Source organism: Panthera uncia, chromosome B4 (assembly GCF_023721935.1).
Source record: "Panthera uncia isolate 11264 chromosome B4, Puncia_PCG_1.0, whole genome shotgun sequence".
NCBI classification, from domain to species: domain Eukaryota; kingdom Metazoa; phylum Chordata; class Mammalia; order Carnivora; family Felidae; genus Panthera; species Panthera uncia.
In genome coordinates, this window is record NC_064809.1 from 137,853,837 (window position 1) to 137,870,983 (window position 17,147).

At 52.2% G+C, this 17,147-nt stretch overlaps 1 protein-coding gene across 3 annotated transcripts in view; it reads left to right on the top strand.

Annotated features, from left to right (window-relative positions):
- The window catches only part of MOV10L1 (Mov10 like RISC complex RNA helicase 1), a 73,048-nt gene that overhangs the window by 18,636 nt on the left and 37,265 nt on the right, over positions 1–17,147 (top strand). For all 3 annotated transcript variants that reach the window (XM_049626549.1, XM_049626547.1, XM_049626548.1), the window contains exons 4-12: positions 337–449; positions 1,003–1,190; positions 3,534–3,677; positions 4,176–4,417; positions 4,830–4,962; positions 6,550–6,744; positions 9,283–9,397; positions 15,947–16,124; positions 16,402–16,472. In XM_049626549.1, the coding sequence (XP_049482506.1) occupies positions 337–449; positions 1,003–1,190; positions 3,534–3,677; positions 4,176–4,417; positions 4,830–4,962; positions 6,550–6,744; positions 9,283–9,397; positions 15,947–16,124; positions 16,402–16,472 (1,379 nt within the window). The remainder of the gene's footprint in view (positions 1–336; positions 450–1,002; positions 1,191–3,533; positions 3,678–4,175; positions 4,418–4,829; positions 4,963–6,549; positions 6,745–9,282; positions 9,398–15,946; positions 16,125–16,401; positions 16,473–17,147) is intronic.

Below are 17,147 nucleotides of genomic sequence, written 5' to 3' on the forward strand. Positions count from 1 at the left end.
GTCGTTAGTAATACTTCTGAAAACAGTGGGCGCCATCTGAAAGCAGATAGGATCCTGAGACCGTACGGCCCAGGTGTGTGACCGCGCTGGCCACAGCCCTCCCCGATTTCCCTGCCCTCGCCCTCGCAGGCAAGAGAAGGTAAAGCTGCGGAAAGGTTGGTCTTGTAACATCGTCTGCTCCGTTCAAGTGGGTGAACCTAGATGAGAACTAAGATTGGTAAACTGCTCGTTAGAGAGGACGGAACTGGTTTCAGTGAATCAGAACTTCAGAATGAATTGCACACATTGATAATTACCAGCATTACTGAGTAAGCACCATGGTTTCCCTGCTTGCAGGTTTCGAGCCCTGCAAGGGAGACTGGGTGGAGGCAGAGTACTGGATCCGGCCAGGCACCTGGATCAGCGAGGCCATCTCCGTGAAGCCGCTGAGGTACAAGCGCGTGGACAGGGTAGGTGTTGGCCCTCGCTTGCCCTCATCTTCCTGCGTTTCCACAGCCCAGGCTTCTCCTGGGTGCGTTGGGAAGTCAAGCTAAGTAAGGCTCAGTCTTGGCCAAAAAGCCCCCGTTTCCCTGCCGAGAGCACTGGTTTCCGCGGGGACGTAATTGGAGGTCGCCTGGCTCACTCATCCCGTGAAACTCTGAGCTCTGTAGTTGACACAGCATGTGAAAGTGTGACCACTGGGACTGAGTGGGGTGGGTGCGGGACTGGCGCCTGCCCGTGACAGCGGGTGTGCTTGGCCACTGGACACTGGGGCTGAGGGTGCTGCCTGACACGCTCCCACCGTGCTGCCTCGGCCTTGGCTCCGGGGTCCTTCCACGTTCATGAAATCATCATGGCTTTGCTTCTCTGAGACCAGCCCCCCCACCCCTGCCAGAGGTTGGACTTGGTCTACAGTGGGGTCCAGGGAAGGTGTTGCCCCTCGGTTCAACAAGTGTTTCTGGTCTTGGAGGGAGGCCCCCGGCACGCACACGTCTGAACAGCTGTCTGCTGCTGTGCTCACAGGTCTGCATTTCTAGCCTCTGTGGGAAAAACGGGGTGATAGACGACAGCGTCTTTTTCACCTTGGACTCTCTGAAACTTGCTGAAGGATATGTGCCTCGAAGACATGACATGGTCAGTGCCGTGGTGGTGGAGAGCAGCCAGTCATGCTACGTCTGGAGAGCCCTGTGCATGACCCCAGTGAAAAGACGGTAATGGGGAAATGGCTTTCTTCTCTGGGAAGGGAGAGGCCCAATATAAGTGTATTTTAAGAGTTGCTTGAATAACCTCAGGTCATAGCCTGTCCAAATCCTGAAGTGGGTAGTTAAAGGGAGAGTATCTTCTGGAAGGTTTTCAGCGGTCTCTGTGTCTGATTGAAGTTCGAGTTAATGGTTCCTTCTTAACTCTTAGTCTTATTGGCAGTGTTCACAGTCTGGTGGGTTCTTAAATCTTTTGTTCGTCTTTCACAGGTTGGCGTTTGTTTTTTTTTAAAGTGTTGAACATAGTAGGTTCTTAGAATTGTTGAATTTCTTTCATTCTATGGCCCCAGTAACCTCCCACCTTGTCCACGTGTGTGTATGACACACAGTGGGGCCTCCCCTGAGCTCCCAGTGTAAATGGCAGCCCTGCCCTGCCTCCTGCCCTGTCCTCTGGCCGCTTTCTCTCCTTAGCACTTAACCTCCAGTGAGCTTGCTCTACGTGTCCCTTAGTGATTCTGTTTATCCTCTCTTAGAGTATAAACTTAGAATGCAGGTTCTATGCCGGAAGGAATTTGTGTCCTGTGTCCTGCTCTGCGCTGAGCACCTGCCTCTGTCCGGGCACCTCGGGAGTGGGGCACGTGTGGGGACTGTGAGGAGCAGCACCGCGGGGAGTGCCACTGGGTCACGGATGGCACGTGGCACTCAGGAGGATGGACCGCCTGGCTCAAGGCTGTGGAGATGTGTGGGGTGGGGAGACTCCGCCATGTGGGAACCTTGCCCCACCCTATCTAGCAGTCACTGTCACCCTTGGCCGCTCAGTGCCCCCCCCCCCCCCGTTCCCCTGCCCCACCGGACCCTGCTTCCCGCTGGAGAATGGCTCAGGCCTACCTGCGGGGCAGTGAAGCCAGACGCATTGCCCTCACCTCCTCTCACAGCCCAAGAAGGCCTGGGAGGCACAGGAGTTCTAGTGTCAGCTCCCTCTGATGGACCCGGTGGTGCGAGCATGAGACAGGCAGGACTCGCTGCCTGGGGTCGGTGCCACGAGAAGAGAGCGGTTCCCGCCCGCATCTGAGTTGGGCTCTCGGGCCTCCTGCTAGCTCTGTCCTGCTCCCACCAGGCAGCAGCCCAAAGCCCTGGGGCAGGAGTGGGCAACTGGTCACTTGGAGCCACCGCCCAATTTAAGGAAACACCCATATCGTAAAAACAGGCGCTTCCCTGGCTCTTCGTTTAAGCTCAGAAATGCTTGCAAACAACACTGCATTGAACTAGGCTCCTGATTGCCCTGGGCACAGGAGGGTTGTAGGATGGTGACCGGTCCGGCCCACGACTGATCGTCGACAGAAAGCAGTTGCCATCTTAGGCCTCAGGGTCAAGTATATTCATTGCAGTGACTTACGGTTTGTCTCTTCTTCTAGATTCTTATTGCCCAATCTGGGTTTTTTTTAAACATTTACTTTTTAACATGCCTTGTGGCTTACCGATTTGCTCTGTTTTGGAGGGGAGTGGTGGCTCACAGTGGGTGTGGACTAGCATCGTTGAGTGGGCAGGGGCACCACCAGTGGGCTCCCCGGCTGTGGGTGGTCAGTTTCTGGGGAGTCTCCTCAAGTGGCCCCCAGGCTGCAGTGGACTCAGATGTAGGTCTGGGGGTGCTCATTCTCCTTGGGGAGGGTCCCTCTAATCCCAGACGGATCGCGTGAGGCTTCTCCCTTGACCGTTGACCTCCTCAAATAGTCATTTTTCACAGGCAAGGGAAGTGTCCCCCCTTCGTTGCTGACGCTGGTCAGAGCGGGGGGTCAGCAGGTGAGCGGTGGATGAAGGGAATTTGCTGGATCCCGGGGAACTCACAGCCAGTGGGCAGTCAGTGCCCGTTTCCCGAGTTTGTAACAGACGAATGTCCCGCCCTTCACAAGCTCAACAAATGCCCTCTGTGTGCCCAGCTCTGTTCTAGCCCCAGGAGTACTGCCTTGGACAGAGAAGACCTGTGTTTCTGCCCTGGGAGAGTTGGGAGAGTTTAGGTGCTGTCACCCCACTCAGGTTTCCTGTGCCCAGAGAAGAGGCTGCTGGGGGCAGCACGGGGCATCAAGGCTCTGTGTGTGTGGGTTCCCTCCGTGAGCTGGACTCCATTCCACAGCGTTGGCCCGTGTGGGCTCCCCACTCACACCCACAGTCTGCCTGCCCAGTTGAATGTCCGAAAGACAGTCCCAGTTGATGAGCGCAAAGGCCGAGCTTCTGCTCTCCGGATGCAGCTCCTCCTGCTGTCTTCCCCATCCCAGTTCCCTGGGTGCTGGGGAGAAGGGGGAATGGTGCTTCAGGACGCCTGCCACAGTGATGCTGTTCTATGGGTGCTCTCTGCAGGGACTCCTCTGCCTTTGAAGAGACTGCCGAGGAGTTCTGTGGAACACTTTTACTGAAGAACAAAGGTGACATCGAAGTCACGAGGTTGACAAATTTTGGAACGTTAAAAGAAGGAGAAAGTAAAAATATGGTGATCTGGATAGAGTAAGTTTAGCACTCAAATAAAATTACGTTTAACGGGTTTTAAATTGTGATTTAAGAATTTCTGTAGAATAGGGGCGCTTGGGTGGCTCATTTGGTTAAGCATCTGACTTCGGCTCAGGTTATGATCTCATGGTTCGTGAGTTCAAGCCCCATGTCGTGCTCTGTGCTGTCAGCGTGGAGCCCATTTCAGATCCGCTGTCTCCCAATCTCTCTGCCCCTCCCCTGCTCCCCCGCCCCCCTGCCCCCCGACTCATGTGCTGTCTCTCAAAAATAAATATTTAAAAAAATTTTTTAAAGGATTTCTGTAGAACCAACTTTACTTTGTTCATTTTTTCCTTTATGGAAATCTTTTAGTTTTTCAGCCTGAAATGTTCTTTTTACTTTCAAAGGTATTTACAGTCATCTCTCATCCATCAGATTGAATTCTGTGTCTTATGGTAGCTGATTATTTTAGCTTCAGGATCTTATCTGTGTTCATGGCTCATTTTCTTTTTCCAGGAATAAAGGAGACATTCCTCAAAACTTAGTCAGCTGTAAACTGGCTGGCTGGGATAAAGCTAAACAATTCAGATTTGAAATGCTGGATAAAGGCCAGACATGCCCGGCAGGGTCTCTTGTTCCTATTCCTGAGAAGAAGAATTTTTCAGATAAATATATTACGTTTCTAGACAGCCACCAAAAGAACAAAACCTCTCAGGCGTCAGAGAGCAGTTTGGTGAGCAACGGAGACATCTCTCCAGGTAGACGTTTCCCCTGTTACCGTGTTTGGCCGGCTGGGGCTTGGCTGCCTGTGTCCCCTGCTGGGCCCGCGTGACAGTGAAGCTGCTCTTGGGGGGGCCAGGGGCCCGAGTGGCCAGAGCACTCCAGCCGGTGCAACGGATTATACTGCGAGCTTTTTGGTTCTGGGCTCTTCTGTGATGTTTTGTGGCTGAGGAGAAGAGCAGAAATAGCTCGACAGATCCCACAAGTGCTTCAGACGTGCTGGTTCCCGTGAATGGTTCTGAACTCGGGAAAGGCTGCCCGCTGTCCGCTGCTGTCTGGTGCTTTGGCTGTGTGCGTGCCTGTCTGTGGTGAGCGTTCGTTTCCGCGAGCACCTGCTGTCAGGAGCAGCCTACCCCTTGATCTAATTTTGGTTTAAATTCCATCTCCCAGATGACTGTACCTGTAAAGGAGAAAACGGAGACAAAGAAAAGGCAATACCAAGGAAGCAGGCGACGGAGCTGGCACCCGGAGGGCTCATCCCTCCAGGTGGAAAAACCCTCATCGTGATTGTATGTGATGCAAAGTACGTGGCTGGAGGGTTGGGAGGGAGTTTACTTTGGGAACATTTGTACATTCGTCTCTGTAGATTTCCTGTGTGATACTTGTAGGTTGGAGGTTATAGAATATTCCTAACTATTTTGATGAGACAAAACCTTGAGAAAAATCAGTGGGGAGAAAATGGCTTTAGTGAGTTCACCGACCCGAGGAGTTGCTCCCCAAGCCTGACCCGCTGCCCCCACCCCATTCACCCGGCTTCTGACCCTCGGTCCTGTTGTGCACTCTCAGCCTCTGCTCCTCCCCTCCCCTCACACTCCTGCTCCCTCGGCTGAGGCCTTCTTGCCCTCCACCTCCACCTCCACCTCCACCTGGGCAGCTGGCCCCGATGCAGGCTCCTGGGGCAGGGGGCTGAGGCCTCCCTCCCTGTGCAGGCTGCATGCAGCAGGCAGGTGAGCCTGAGGGTCCTTCTCCTCCTCTGCCTCCTTTCCCTAATCCTGAGCTCCCCAACCCTGCCTGCTTGCTCCCCACCGCCCGCCGGTCCCACCAGCTGGGCATCTGGGCTGCAGGCCTCTTCCTTTCTCAGTAGTCCTCTACGTTGCTAATTCTAAATCTTTTCTAAAATGGAACTCTGGGAGCACCTGGGTGGGTCAGTGAGTTAAGCGTCCAACGCTTGATCTAAGCTCAGGTCACAATCCCAGGATCGTGAGATCAAGCCTCGCATAGGGCTCTGCGCCAACAGCCTGGAGCCTGCTTGGGATTCTCTCTCTCCCTGTCTCTCTGCCCTTCCCCCACTTGTGCGTGTGCAGTCTCTCTTAAAATAAATAAATCATCGTCGTCGTCATTAAAATGTGACTCTGATTAAACCGCCACCTTGCGGGGCGCCTGGGTGGCGCAGTCGGTTAAGCGTCCGACTTCAGCCAGGTCACGATCTCGCGGTCCGTGAGTTCGAGCCCCGCGTCGGGCTCTGGGCCGATGGCTCGGAGCCTGGAGCCTGTTTCCGATTCTGTGTCTCCCTCTCTCTCTGACCCTCCCCCGTTCATGCTCTGTCTCTCTCTCTGTCCCAAAAATAAATAAACAACGTTGAAAAAAAAATTAAAAACAAAACAAACAAAAAAAAAAAACCGCCACCTTGCTTCAAACCCACGGATGACTGACCATTCACACAGATTGCCCTTCAGTCAGCGGTATGTGGTGCCACCACGTTAAAGGATCCCTTTAATGTGATGATAAGGGATCTGTGAAAAGGCAGTAGGTGAGCACAATGTGTGGAGCGTCCAGTAGAACCTGAATTACAGCAGCAGGAGGAGATTGGGCAGAAAGCAGAGTGAAAACAAGATTGCTGGTAACGTTGTACGTGTTCTGATTAAAACTTGACGACACTGTCTTTCCTGTTGTTCTCAAGTTTGAGAATTACAGCTTATGTGGCTGATTTGATCATAGGAAAATGATATGTTCCTTTCTTCTGAAAGTTCCTTTTTTCCTTTGAGAAGAATTAGTAAAAACTAGGGGTGACCGTGGTTTCGTAGCCCGTGTCACACACGCGCACGAAGGGAAACTCCGTCAGGCCCGCTTGTCTCCTGAGCACAACCCTGATGCGTTTTGTCTTCTCAAGGAGCCCAGGCCGCTGCAGGGAGCTCCTCCTGCTCTGCTTCTCCAGCTTCACGATCGGGAGGTTCCTGGAGGTGAACGTGGTCAGCGGGGAGGAGTCTCTAATAGCCGTCCGAGAACCGTTTTCCTGGAAGAAGTCTAAAACTTCTCCCACGTTAACATCCACAAAAACTACAGTTGTTGTGACCACACAGAAAAGGTACCGTGAGCAGAAAAGGCCTCAGGATCCACAGTGCGCTCGTGGGGTGTGAGAGACGCGTGTGGCTGCTGTGTTGTTGGAGAGCGGGGTGGGGCACTGTGGCGGGCGCCTCTTTCAGTCGCCTTACTTGGGGGAGGGGTGTGTTTCCGCGATGCTCTTCAAGTTTTGCCTGTGGAATGGCTCTACAGTGTGAGGACAGAGTAGTAGGCTGTGCCCCCCTCCGCCCCCAACTCCACCCCGGCTGCTCCCCACCCCCCCAGCTTCCTCTGTTCCCAGCAGCCCAGCCTGGCTGCTGAGACATCCCGCATCCCACACGGGCACCCAGAGGCACCCGTCAGCAAGGGGGCCACAAGGTGTGGCTGGTGGGCGACCGCCCAGGCAGGGACTGGGGGAGACGCTTCCAGAAAGTGCTACGGGACAGCGTGCTCCGTCTGCTGCTGCTGGACCCAGAAATCTCCACAAAGCAGATTGTTTTGAAGTTTGGTGCCAGAAAATCGGACTGGGATGTGAGGACGATTCCCGACTCTGCTCAGTGATGTGAAGACACCCCCCCACCCCCCCACCCCCGCTGTAGGAACTGACAGGTTTAACCTCGGTCCTGCCCAGAGTTCCTGGAGTAACGGGTATTTCCCTTCTGATATTAGAAAACCCTGAATTTCAGGTCACATTTTTGCCCAGTAACAATTTAAGGTAAGGTGTTAAGGATGTTGCTAATTTGCAGACTAAAGAAAAAAACTATTAGAGTAGTATGTGGTTGGCTTTGGGGTTCTATCATTATTTGAATCCAGCACTGCCACCAAGGTGCTGTGTGACCTTGGGCTCGTTTCTTAGCCTTTCTGAACCTCAGTCTCATTCATAAAACGATAGTCTCTCCCTCACTTGGTTACAAAGATTAAATGAGGTGAGATATGTAAAAGGCATAGTTTCCAACATGGAGTGATCAGTAGCGATCAGTAAGGAGTAAGAACCATTGGTCGTGGAAAGGACATGTTCTGGGGATGGAACGTGGAACACGAGAGCAGTTACCATAGCCTACAGGCAGGAAAACATCCTGAATGATAGGGCCTTAATTATAGGAACGTTTAAGAACCCCAGATTGTCACCTAGTGGTACGCCAGGCAACTTTCTAGTTATCATTTGGCTTTAACTAGAGGAATGAACTAGACCAACAGTCCCCTGATCAGCTGCTTCCCTGTTTGCTGTGTGGGAGTGTCTCTAAACCAGGAGACACTGGTTTCCTGTTGGCAAGGTAGTGACCCAGAGTGTCCTGGTTGGCGTGGGCCTCCTGGAACTCCCAGTACCTGCACCTGCCCACCACCCCACCACGCACGTCCTGCCACCTTTGCTCCCCGCCCAGAATGGCATTGTCTGTGTTTGCTTAGCCAGTCTGTTGAGGGCCTCTTTGTGCCAGGACCTTCTCAGCGGAGTTCCCAACCGTTTTAGGCTGTAAACAGACATGTTTTGTTAACTCAGCGTGCATTTTGAGGCCAAGTTGTGACACTGTTCAGGCCTTTTATCTAAATGTGTGTGTGGTGAGGATCCTGTCCCCTTTATGCTGTCCGTGTGCGTAGTTAATCCTTTGCTGTCACTTACCGAACGCCTCCACTTTTGACGTGTACTTCGCACCGTGCTTTGATGGAGCTCCTGCCACAACCCGTGTCTCAGCTGGGAGGTGGCGGCCCTTTCCGGTGCTGCTGCTGGTGGCTCTGGCGCTTCCAGGGGCCTTTCGGCCACAGAGCTTCTCTCTAAGCAGCCTTCCCGTCCAGAGCCTAGCTACAGGGACGTACAACCGAGGTGACCGTTTGTGGAGTAAGGAGGCAGGGGTACGGGTGTCCCACCCTCTGCGCTCAGGCCTGAGCTGGAAGCAGGACTTGGAATGAGGGAGGAGTGCCCAGTGCCTTTCTTCACTTCACGCAGCTGGACAGCCTGGCATCGAAGATTCACCGGACCTCCCGTGTGACCCTGTCTTCTTTCCAACTGTCCCTTCTTCCAGCTGCTTCCTTCCTGGTCATTCTCTATCAGACTCCCCTATGGCAGCAGTGATGTTCCTCATCCTGGCGGTGGCCGGCTTCGGTGACACCTGCGCACCGTCCTCTCCGGGACGAGCCGAGGCTTGTTTCCCCAGAGAAGCTCCAGGCTGAAACCAGAAAGGCGGGGCCCATCAGAGCAGCCTCTACCGAACGTGTGGTCCTGCAGCAGTGCGGGGGTGGTTCTGGCGTTGACAGGCTCGGAGTGGCAGAAGAGCTAGCTGAGTGGAAGCTTAAGAGCGGCTGTTTTCAGACTCACGGGATCCGAGGGGCCCTTGGGTGCTGCAGCCCCTCTCCTCTTGAGGACAAGAGAGGGCCCAGGGAGAGAAAGGGCCCCAAAGCAGCTGAGTTTGCAGACTACGGATGGACACCAGCAGTCCACGTGTTAGTTTCGGTTACTGGATGACCTTTAGCCTTTCTGAAGTGGACAAGGGCGTCTGGTGAAAAGGGCTGGTGGAAAACGTGTGGGTGATTAAGAATTACTTTTGACTTGGGAATTTCTTTTTTTAAGGAACTCAAGACGACAACTTCCAAGTTTCCTTCCACAGTATCCAATACCAGATAGACTTAAGAAATGTGTGGAACAAAAAATCGACATTCTGACTTTTCAGCCGTTACTCGCAGAGGTAGGGAAAGGGTCTGAGAAAATACTCTTCACTGAGAAAAAACTTGAGTTTTCTGACGGAATCAGGGGGAGCCCTACCCGGGTTCATTTTCTGCCACAGTTGGCTGGGAATTTCCAGTTCATGGGAGACAGGTCCCCCTGCCGCCGACACTAGTTGTGGGGACGCCGGCAGCCCAGCCTGTCTCTGCTTGGCGTGGCTTTCCCTCAGGGTCAGACTCTCAGCAGCTGGGAAGGCGTCACGTGTGGGAAGGCCCTGCAGCCATCGGGACCAGGGCGGGGGGACCAGAGCCGGGACGGCAGGGCCACACAGCTGCCGCCCTTGCCAGGTGCCGTGGTGCTGCCTTGTGCTCAGGCCCATTGGTGGCTCCCGGAGGAAGTCTTGTCCAGCCTGTCCACTGTTAGAGGTGGTGGCTGAAGCCAGACCCGGAGCGGGGCCCCTGCAGGGGAGGGGTGGCACCGAGGAGCCCAGGGACAGGGGACACATGCCTGTGAGCACATGGAAACCAAATCCAGGCAAAAGGAAAGTGTCCATCTGCTTGGTGGGGAGAGCGCTTGCCCGGTGTACAGGAGGGCACTTCCCACGGGGTTCGGGGGTCCACGAGGCTGTGCGGTGTCCAGGTGATGACGGGGAGACCAGACAGCAGCCGGAGGGCGCCCTTATGTGCGCTGAGCACGTGCAGCAGGGGAGGACAGGTGGACGTGGGGCTGTGCGCAGAGGAAAGAAGGTTTAGGGGGAAGCAGGGACCTGGGGAGCGGTTGTCTGAACCAGAGCAGATGCCCCTAGGGGTAGTGGGCCCTTCCTTCCCGCGAGGCTCTGGGCCCCCAGTGGCCGGGCAGGGGAGGCTCCCGCGGTGCCGTGGCGTGCGTTCGGGAGGCACGGGTCGGAGGGGCCCCCCCTCCCAGACTTGCTAGCCTTCTGGAAGAGGGAGAGAGAGGCCACATATGGTGAGTAGCACATGGAGACACCGGGGCAGGTGGGACAGCCCTGCGTGGCTGGGCCGCTGGCATGGCCGCTTGGAGGGGCCGGTGTTGCAGAGCGTGGAGGGAGCGGGCCGCAAACTGGAGGCGGGGAAGCTTGTTAGGAAGGCGTTGTAGTATCCATAATGAGTTCCGGGTCTGAACTAGGTTCCGTGGCAGCAGGCTGGCCGTAGAAATAGTTGGGGGGAGGGGGCACGCCCTGAAGCCAAGTGACTGGACCATCATGAGAGCCTGTGTGTCCCTGACTCCCCTTCACGTGAGCCCGGGCACCGGGAAGGGACCTTCCTCACGAAGGCAGAAGTTCGCAGATGAAAACACACGCGATAACATTGATGGTACCCGTTGTGAAAAGCGCTGTGAGGCTGAAGGTTCCAGACTTGTGTCGCGGGTGTGGTCTGTTTAGTCATGTAACTGCCCGTGAGACGTGCCCTTGGTCAGCATCCCTGCAGCCCGCGTGAGTGTGGGCACATGCTCCGATGAGCACACGGTGCCACCGCGGTCCAGATGAGGGATGCGTCTGTCCCCCCAGCATTTCTGTGTGCCCCCCCCCCATCTCTCTGCTTCACGTGCTCCACTTTCTGTCGCCAGATCTTTGTTTCCTTTTTGGAATGCTAGAAACAGAACCCTAGTATTCTTTTTCTTTGGCCCTCTAACTCGGCGTAGTTATTTTGGTTTGAGATCCGTCTGTGTGGTAGACAGAAGAACGGCTCCCGAAAGATGTCCACGATTCACACCGGCACCTCTGACCTGGGTCACCTCACGTGGTCGAGGGGACTCGGCAGGTGGGGGAGATGACCTTGGATTTTCCAGGTGACCCAGTGGAGCCCAGGGGTCCTTGAGGGAGGACACCAGGAGGGTCGGACCCCGGGAGGTGGACGGGCCGGTTGGCCCGTGATGGCGGGGATGTGGCTCTTCTCGGAGAAGAACGGGCAGGAGGACATGCTTCTCCCCGGGGGGCCTCCAGGAGGAAGCGGCCATACCCACACCTGGGATTCAGCGCCGTGAGGTGAGGTCACATCTGTCACAGTTGGTACTGCTGTGTCCCTGTTTCTTAGGGCTGTGTCGTCGCCATGTGAGCGTGTTCCTCAGCTCACCTACTGATGCTACACAGGAGGAGTCCCACACTGCATGGCTGTGTGTCACAAGACACCTGGCCACGGAGGCTGGTGGGCTGCCTTCCAGCCAGGGGCCGGAAGAAGGGGGCCGGGGGAGGCAGTGCCGACCGGGTCAGGGTGTCATCACAGGTGGCTGCACCACACCGTGAATGTGCTCGGTGCGCTAACTTGTCCGCCTGAAAATGGTCCATCTCGTGAGTTTCAGCTGCTTTTTCTGCCTCTGTTGTGAGGATCGTGTGGTTTTCTTTCTTCAGTCTGTTCACGTGGTGAATTCCTTTGATTTTCCAGACGTGAGATCAGCCTTCTGTTCCTCTGATAGCACTCACGTGTGTGCACACGCGTTCATCTGTGTTCACGAGGCACGTTGGTCTGTAGTGTGGTTTTCTTGTGACACTTTTGTCCTGTGTTGATTCGCGTGTAGTGTGAGCCTCCTGGAATGGGTTGGGGTGTCCCCTCCTCTTTATTTTCCTGCGAGTGTGTATGTAGGAGTGGTACTACTCATTCCTTAAATCTCTGACAGAATTTACCAGCAAGGCGATCAGCTCAGTTTTCTTTGTGGGAAGATTTTTTATTAGGAATTCTATTTCTTTAGTGGTGATAGGGCAAATCAGCTTCTTCCTTGAGTGAGCTTTTGTGGGTTTTTTTTTTTTAAAGGACTTTGTTACTATTTAAGCTAATTTATTTGCATGAAGTTGTTTATAGTGTAATTTGCACCTCTTTTTTCCTGATCATTCTGGTTAGAAGTTTATAAATTTTTACTAATCTTTTCAGAGAGTCAGCTTTTAATTTTATTGTTTCTATTTTTTTTTTCATTGATATCTGCTCTGATTCTTACTATCTTCTTTTCTCTGCTTACTTGGTTTCATTTGCTCTCTTTTATGTTTATTGACATTTGTTTCATAGCTTAAAATATCTATTTTGCTAAGTATTTCTTGCACACTTGAAAAGAACATGCTTTGTGCCATTAGTAGTGGGTTATTCTGTAAAAATCAGGGTGTGTTGGTCAGTAGTGTTGTTGAGATCTTCTGTGTCCTAATTGACGTCTGTCTCCTGTCCCACCACTTCTGGAGAGGCAAGTCTCACTCATAGCCGTAGACACGTGTCTGTTTGTCCATGCCAGGCCATCGGTCTTTACTTCCTGTATCGCAGCTCTGTAATTAGGGGCAGAAATATTCATGGTTACCATGTCATCTTCATTGGTTAGCCCCTTTTTCGGCATGAAACGTCTCACTTTATTCCTGGTGTTCTTGGTTCTGGAATCTACTCTGTGTGATACTCGTGTAGCTTATGCAACTTGTTTCTGATCAGTGTTAACATGGTGTTTCTTTTGTCCTACTTTTAACCTGTTTATGATTTTACCTTTTTTTTTTTTAAGTCTTTTTTAAAAAAATGTTTTAATGTTTATTTTCGAGGAAGAGAGAGAGAGTGAGTGGGGGGTGGGGGTGGGGGGCAGAGAGAGAGACGCAGAATCCAAAGCACGCTCCAGGCTCTGAGCTGTCAGCACAGAGCCCGATAATGGGGCTCGAACTCACGAACTGCAAGATCATGACCTGAGCTGAAGTCGGACACCCAACCAACTGAGCCCCCCCACGTACCCCATTTATGACTTTATCTTTAAAGTGTGTTCCTCAGGGCACCTGGGCTCAGTCGGTTGACCGTCCGACTTCAGCTCAGGTCATGATCTCATCGTTCGTGAGTTTGAGCCCCACGTCGGGCTCTGTGCTGACAGCTCAGAGCCTGGAGCCTGCTTCGGATTCTGTGTCTCCCTCTCTCTCTCTGCCCCTCCCCTGTTCACACTCTGTCTCTCTCTCAAGAATAAATAAATATTTAAAAAATTTTGTCAATAAAACGTGTTTCTCGTAGGAAGCACTCAGTTGGTTCTTGCTCTTTCACCTATTTGACAGTCTCTGCCTTAATCGTGGTGTTTTTACTTTTGCGTTTGTGTGGTTACTGATACGACTTTGTTTAAATCTATCATTTGGCTATTTGTATTTGTTCATTGTTTCCTTTTTTTTTCTTTTTCTGCTTTTATTTTTTAATTCCGTTTATCTCCTCTCTTGGCTGGTAACTTTTCTTTTGCAGCGTGTGTACTGTTGCTTCAGGGTTTCTGACAGCGCTACGCACTAGAACTTTCTGCTGTGATAGACATGTTCTGTATCTGTGTTCTCTGACATGGCAGTCGCTGGCCACAGGTGGCTGTTGAAGCATCTGAAATGTGGCTGCGGCACCAGGGGAATGGAGTCTTCAGTTCTCTTTAACTTTACTTCAGTGTAGCGTTGAGTAGCTGCGTGTGGAAGGTGGTGTCGTGTCGGCGTAGCACAAGCTTGAAGCATCTAGAGGTCTAGTGTGTCCCACATGGTGAGACCCCCATGGCAGCACCTTCCCGGTCTCTTTTCTTGGACATTTTGCTGATGCCATAAATACGGCTTCTACATGCGCTCTGAGATTCATGCTGTGTTTTACCATGTTTACTTTACATACATATCGTCCGTTATCTTTTAAAAGCATTTTAAAAGAGAAGTCTTTTCTGACGCCTACCATGTAATTCCCATTCTTGGTCCACTGCTTTGCGTGGACCCAGACCCCCCCATGGGGTCCTTGTTCTGCTAAACAAAGGGAACGTCTTTGGTGCTCATCTGCGAGTGAGCGGTTCTTTTGGCCCTTGTATGTCTGGAAGAGTGTTTCACCTCCATTCTTGAAAGATATTTTTGCTGGGTCTTGAATTCTAGGCTGGAGCTTTGCAGAGGCCGCTCTGCTGTCTTCTGGCTCGCTGCTTTCCTTCTTACCTTTTGTTCTTTTGCATGTAATGTGCACTTTTTTCTAGCAGCTTTTAAGATTTTCTCTTTATCACTAGTTGTAAAAAAAAATAATTTACAACATGCCTTGGTACAGTTTTCTTCCAATTTCTGGGCTTGGGGTTCCTTGAACTTCTTGGATATACGGACTTACAGTTTTCCTCAAATTTGGGTATTTTTTGGCCATTCTGTCTTCAGATAACCTTTCTGCTGAGCCCCTTCTTCAGATTCCCGTTGCTCCTTGGAGCCGCCCCGCAGCTCAGAGATGCTCTGCTCAGATGTCTTCAGGACTTGCCTCTGCATTTGGGAAGGTTCCTATTGCCAGTCCTCAAGTTCACTAGTCCTTTTTTTTTTTTTTTCTTTTTTTTTGCAACGTGTAGTCTGATCCGGTGTGCTTTAACGTCACACATGATAGTTCTCCTCTCCACCGGTTCAGTTGGCTCTTTTTTAGATCTTCTGTGTGTCTACGTCACATGCTCAGTCTTTTCTGGTTCTTCAAAGAACAGCTATTTCAGTGTCCTTGTCTGCAGATTCTGTCATACATGTCATATCTGGTTCTGTTGAGAGGTTTTTCTCCCCGTTGTAAGTTGTAGTTTCTGTTTCTTTCTAAGTCTGCTGACCGTTTTTTTTAAATGTTATATTGATTTTTGAGAGAGAGCTGGTTTGTTTGTTTGTTTGTTTCTCACAAGAGTGGGAAGGGCGTAGAGAGAGGGAGACAGAGAATTCAAAGCAGGCTGTGCACTCAGAGCAGTGAGCCCGACGTGGGGCTCAGACTCACGACATCATGACCTGAGCTGAAGTCGGACACTCCACCGACTGAGCCACCCAGGCACCCCTAAGCCTTGTAAGTTTTCAATGCCAGACACTCTGGATTTTATCTTGTCAGCTGTTGGATATTTTTCCGTTCCTGCAAATATTTTTAAGTTTGTTCTGGGACGCAGTTAAGTTACTTGGAAACAAATACTTTCAAGCCTGGCTTTAAGGCTTTGTTAGGTGGGTCCAATACCTTTTGGAATGCTCGGTCTGATACCTCGTCTATTACAAGCCTTTCCATTAAGGCTGATGGGAACCACGCTGTTCTTGATCCTGTGTGAGCTCTAGGAATTATTCCATCTAATCCAGTGGCTCTCAGCCCTGGAGACATTTTTGGCTGTCATGACGGGGGGGGGGGGGGGGTGCGAGTACCAGCAAGTGGGTAGGGGCCAGGAATGCTGGTAAGTGCCCGACGACGCACAGAACGGCCCCCACCCCAGAGAATGGTGGCAGCCCGGGTGCTGGTCGAGCCCTGCTCTTATCCCATTAGTTGGGTGTCCCAACATGACATGGTTTCCTATACTCGTGCACTGACCAGTGCTCGGCTGACAGCCCGGAGGGGACCCTAGTTCCATGCCCTCAATGCAGAGACCACACAGCTCCCCTGGCCCTCTGCGCCAGGGCCTGGCAGCTCTCAGGTGGCAGCCGGGGCCGTCGCGAGGCTCCCTGGGGTGCACGGGCCACTGTCCCATGCTGGTGGTGGTCAGTGTCTGAAAGCTGCCATCTCCCCAGTCCGCTGAGTTTCAGCAGCTTGGACACAGTGGCTCCAGTGCCTGCCGCTTTCCTGGATACGGGCGTGTCAGACATGTGACTCTGCTCTCACTAACTTGCTGGGGTTTTTTTTTTCAGCTTTTGAACATGTCAAACTACAAGGAGAAGTTTTCGACTTTGCTCTGGCTTGAGGAGATTCATGCAGAAATGGAACTGAAAGAGTATAACATGAGTGGGGTCACCTTGAAAAGAAATGGGGATTTGCTGGTTCTGGAGGTCCCAGGACTGGCTGAAAGCAGGCCTTCTCTGTACGCAGGTGCGTTTGTTACGTGTCCTGTTTTCTAGAGGGACCGCAGACGCTGACCCCCTTTGGGGGAGAACGTGTGAACCGCAATACTGCAGTCCCGTCGTCTCCCTTCCTTTGCTTTGGCTCAGAGTTTTCCGTGCACCCAGCCCTGCGCTTTGGCCGTGGTGACACGATTCCTAAGCAGCTGACCCCCGCTGACGTTTGTTCACAGCGTTTGATTTTATAGTACAGCAGCAAAGCTCTGTGATTTTATCGTTTTACATGTCGTGCTATGTTTTTTAACTAGGTGATAAGCTGGTCTTAAAAAGCCAAGAGTACAGCGGACATGTCATCGAGTACATCGGCTATGTGATTGAGGTGAGAGGCGCGCCTGCTCCGCTAGTGCTGGGCCAGCCCTTCCGGCCAGTCGGGGGTCACCTGCCCACCCTGGCTGGGGCAGAGGCGCTTTTTCAGGCTTTGACGGTACTTCAGAAGATGCAGGATAAAGTAAATACTTAAATAAATTTGATGCAGAAAGAGAACTTAATAGCTTTTTAAAAATTACGTACTTTTTGGGGTGCCTGTGTGGCTCTGTTAGTTAAGTGTCTGACTCTGGATTTGGGCTCAGCTTGTGATCTCACAGTTCTATGAGTTCGAGCCCCACGTTGGGCTCTTGGGCTCTGTGCTGACAGCTCAAAGCCTGCTTGGGTGGGATTCTCTCTCTCTATCTCTCTCTCCCCCCCCCCCCCCCCCCAACCCCTCGCACACGTGCTCTCAAAATAAATAAAAAAATTTTTTAAGTCCTATAATTTTCAATCACGTAAGCCATATAGCCATATTTACCTTTTAAATATATCATGTGTAAGTTGTGATGTTTGCATTTAGTCAAATTTGGGCATCCTGAATGTGCTCCAGAAGAGAGAGCCTCGGAAGGAAAAATACACTTAAAAGTCTGCAGCTCTTACTGCTTCTGTGGAGATTTGTTAGCTTTTCTAGCCCCTCCTGGCCCACCGCAAGGTTGTGTGACTCGGCAGCTGGTCTCCATTGCCACCC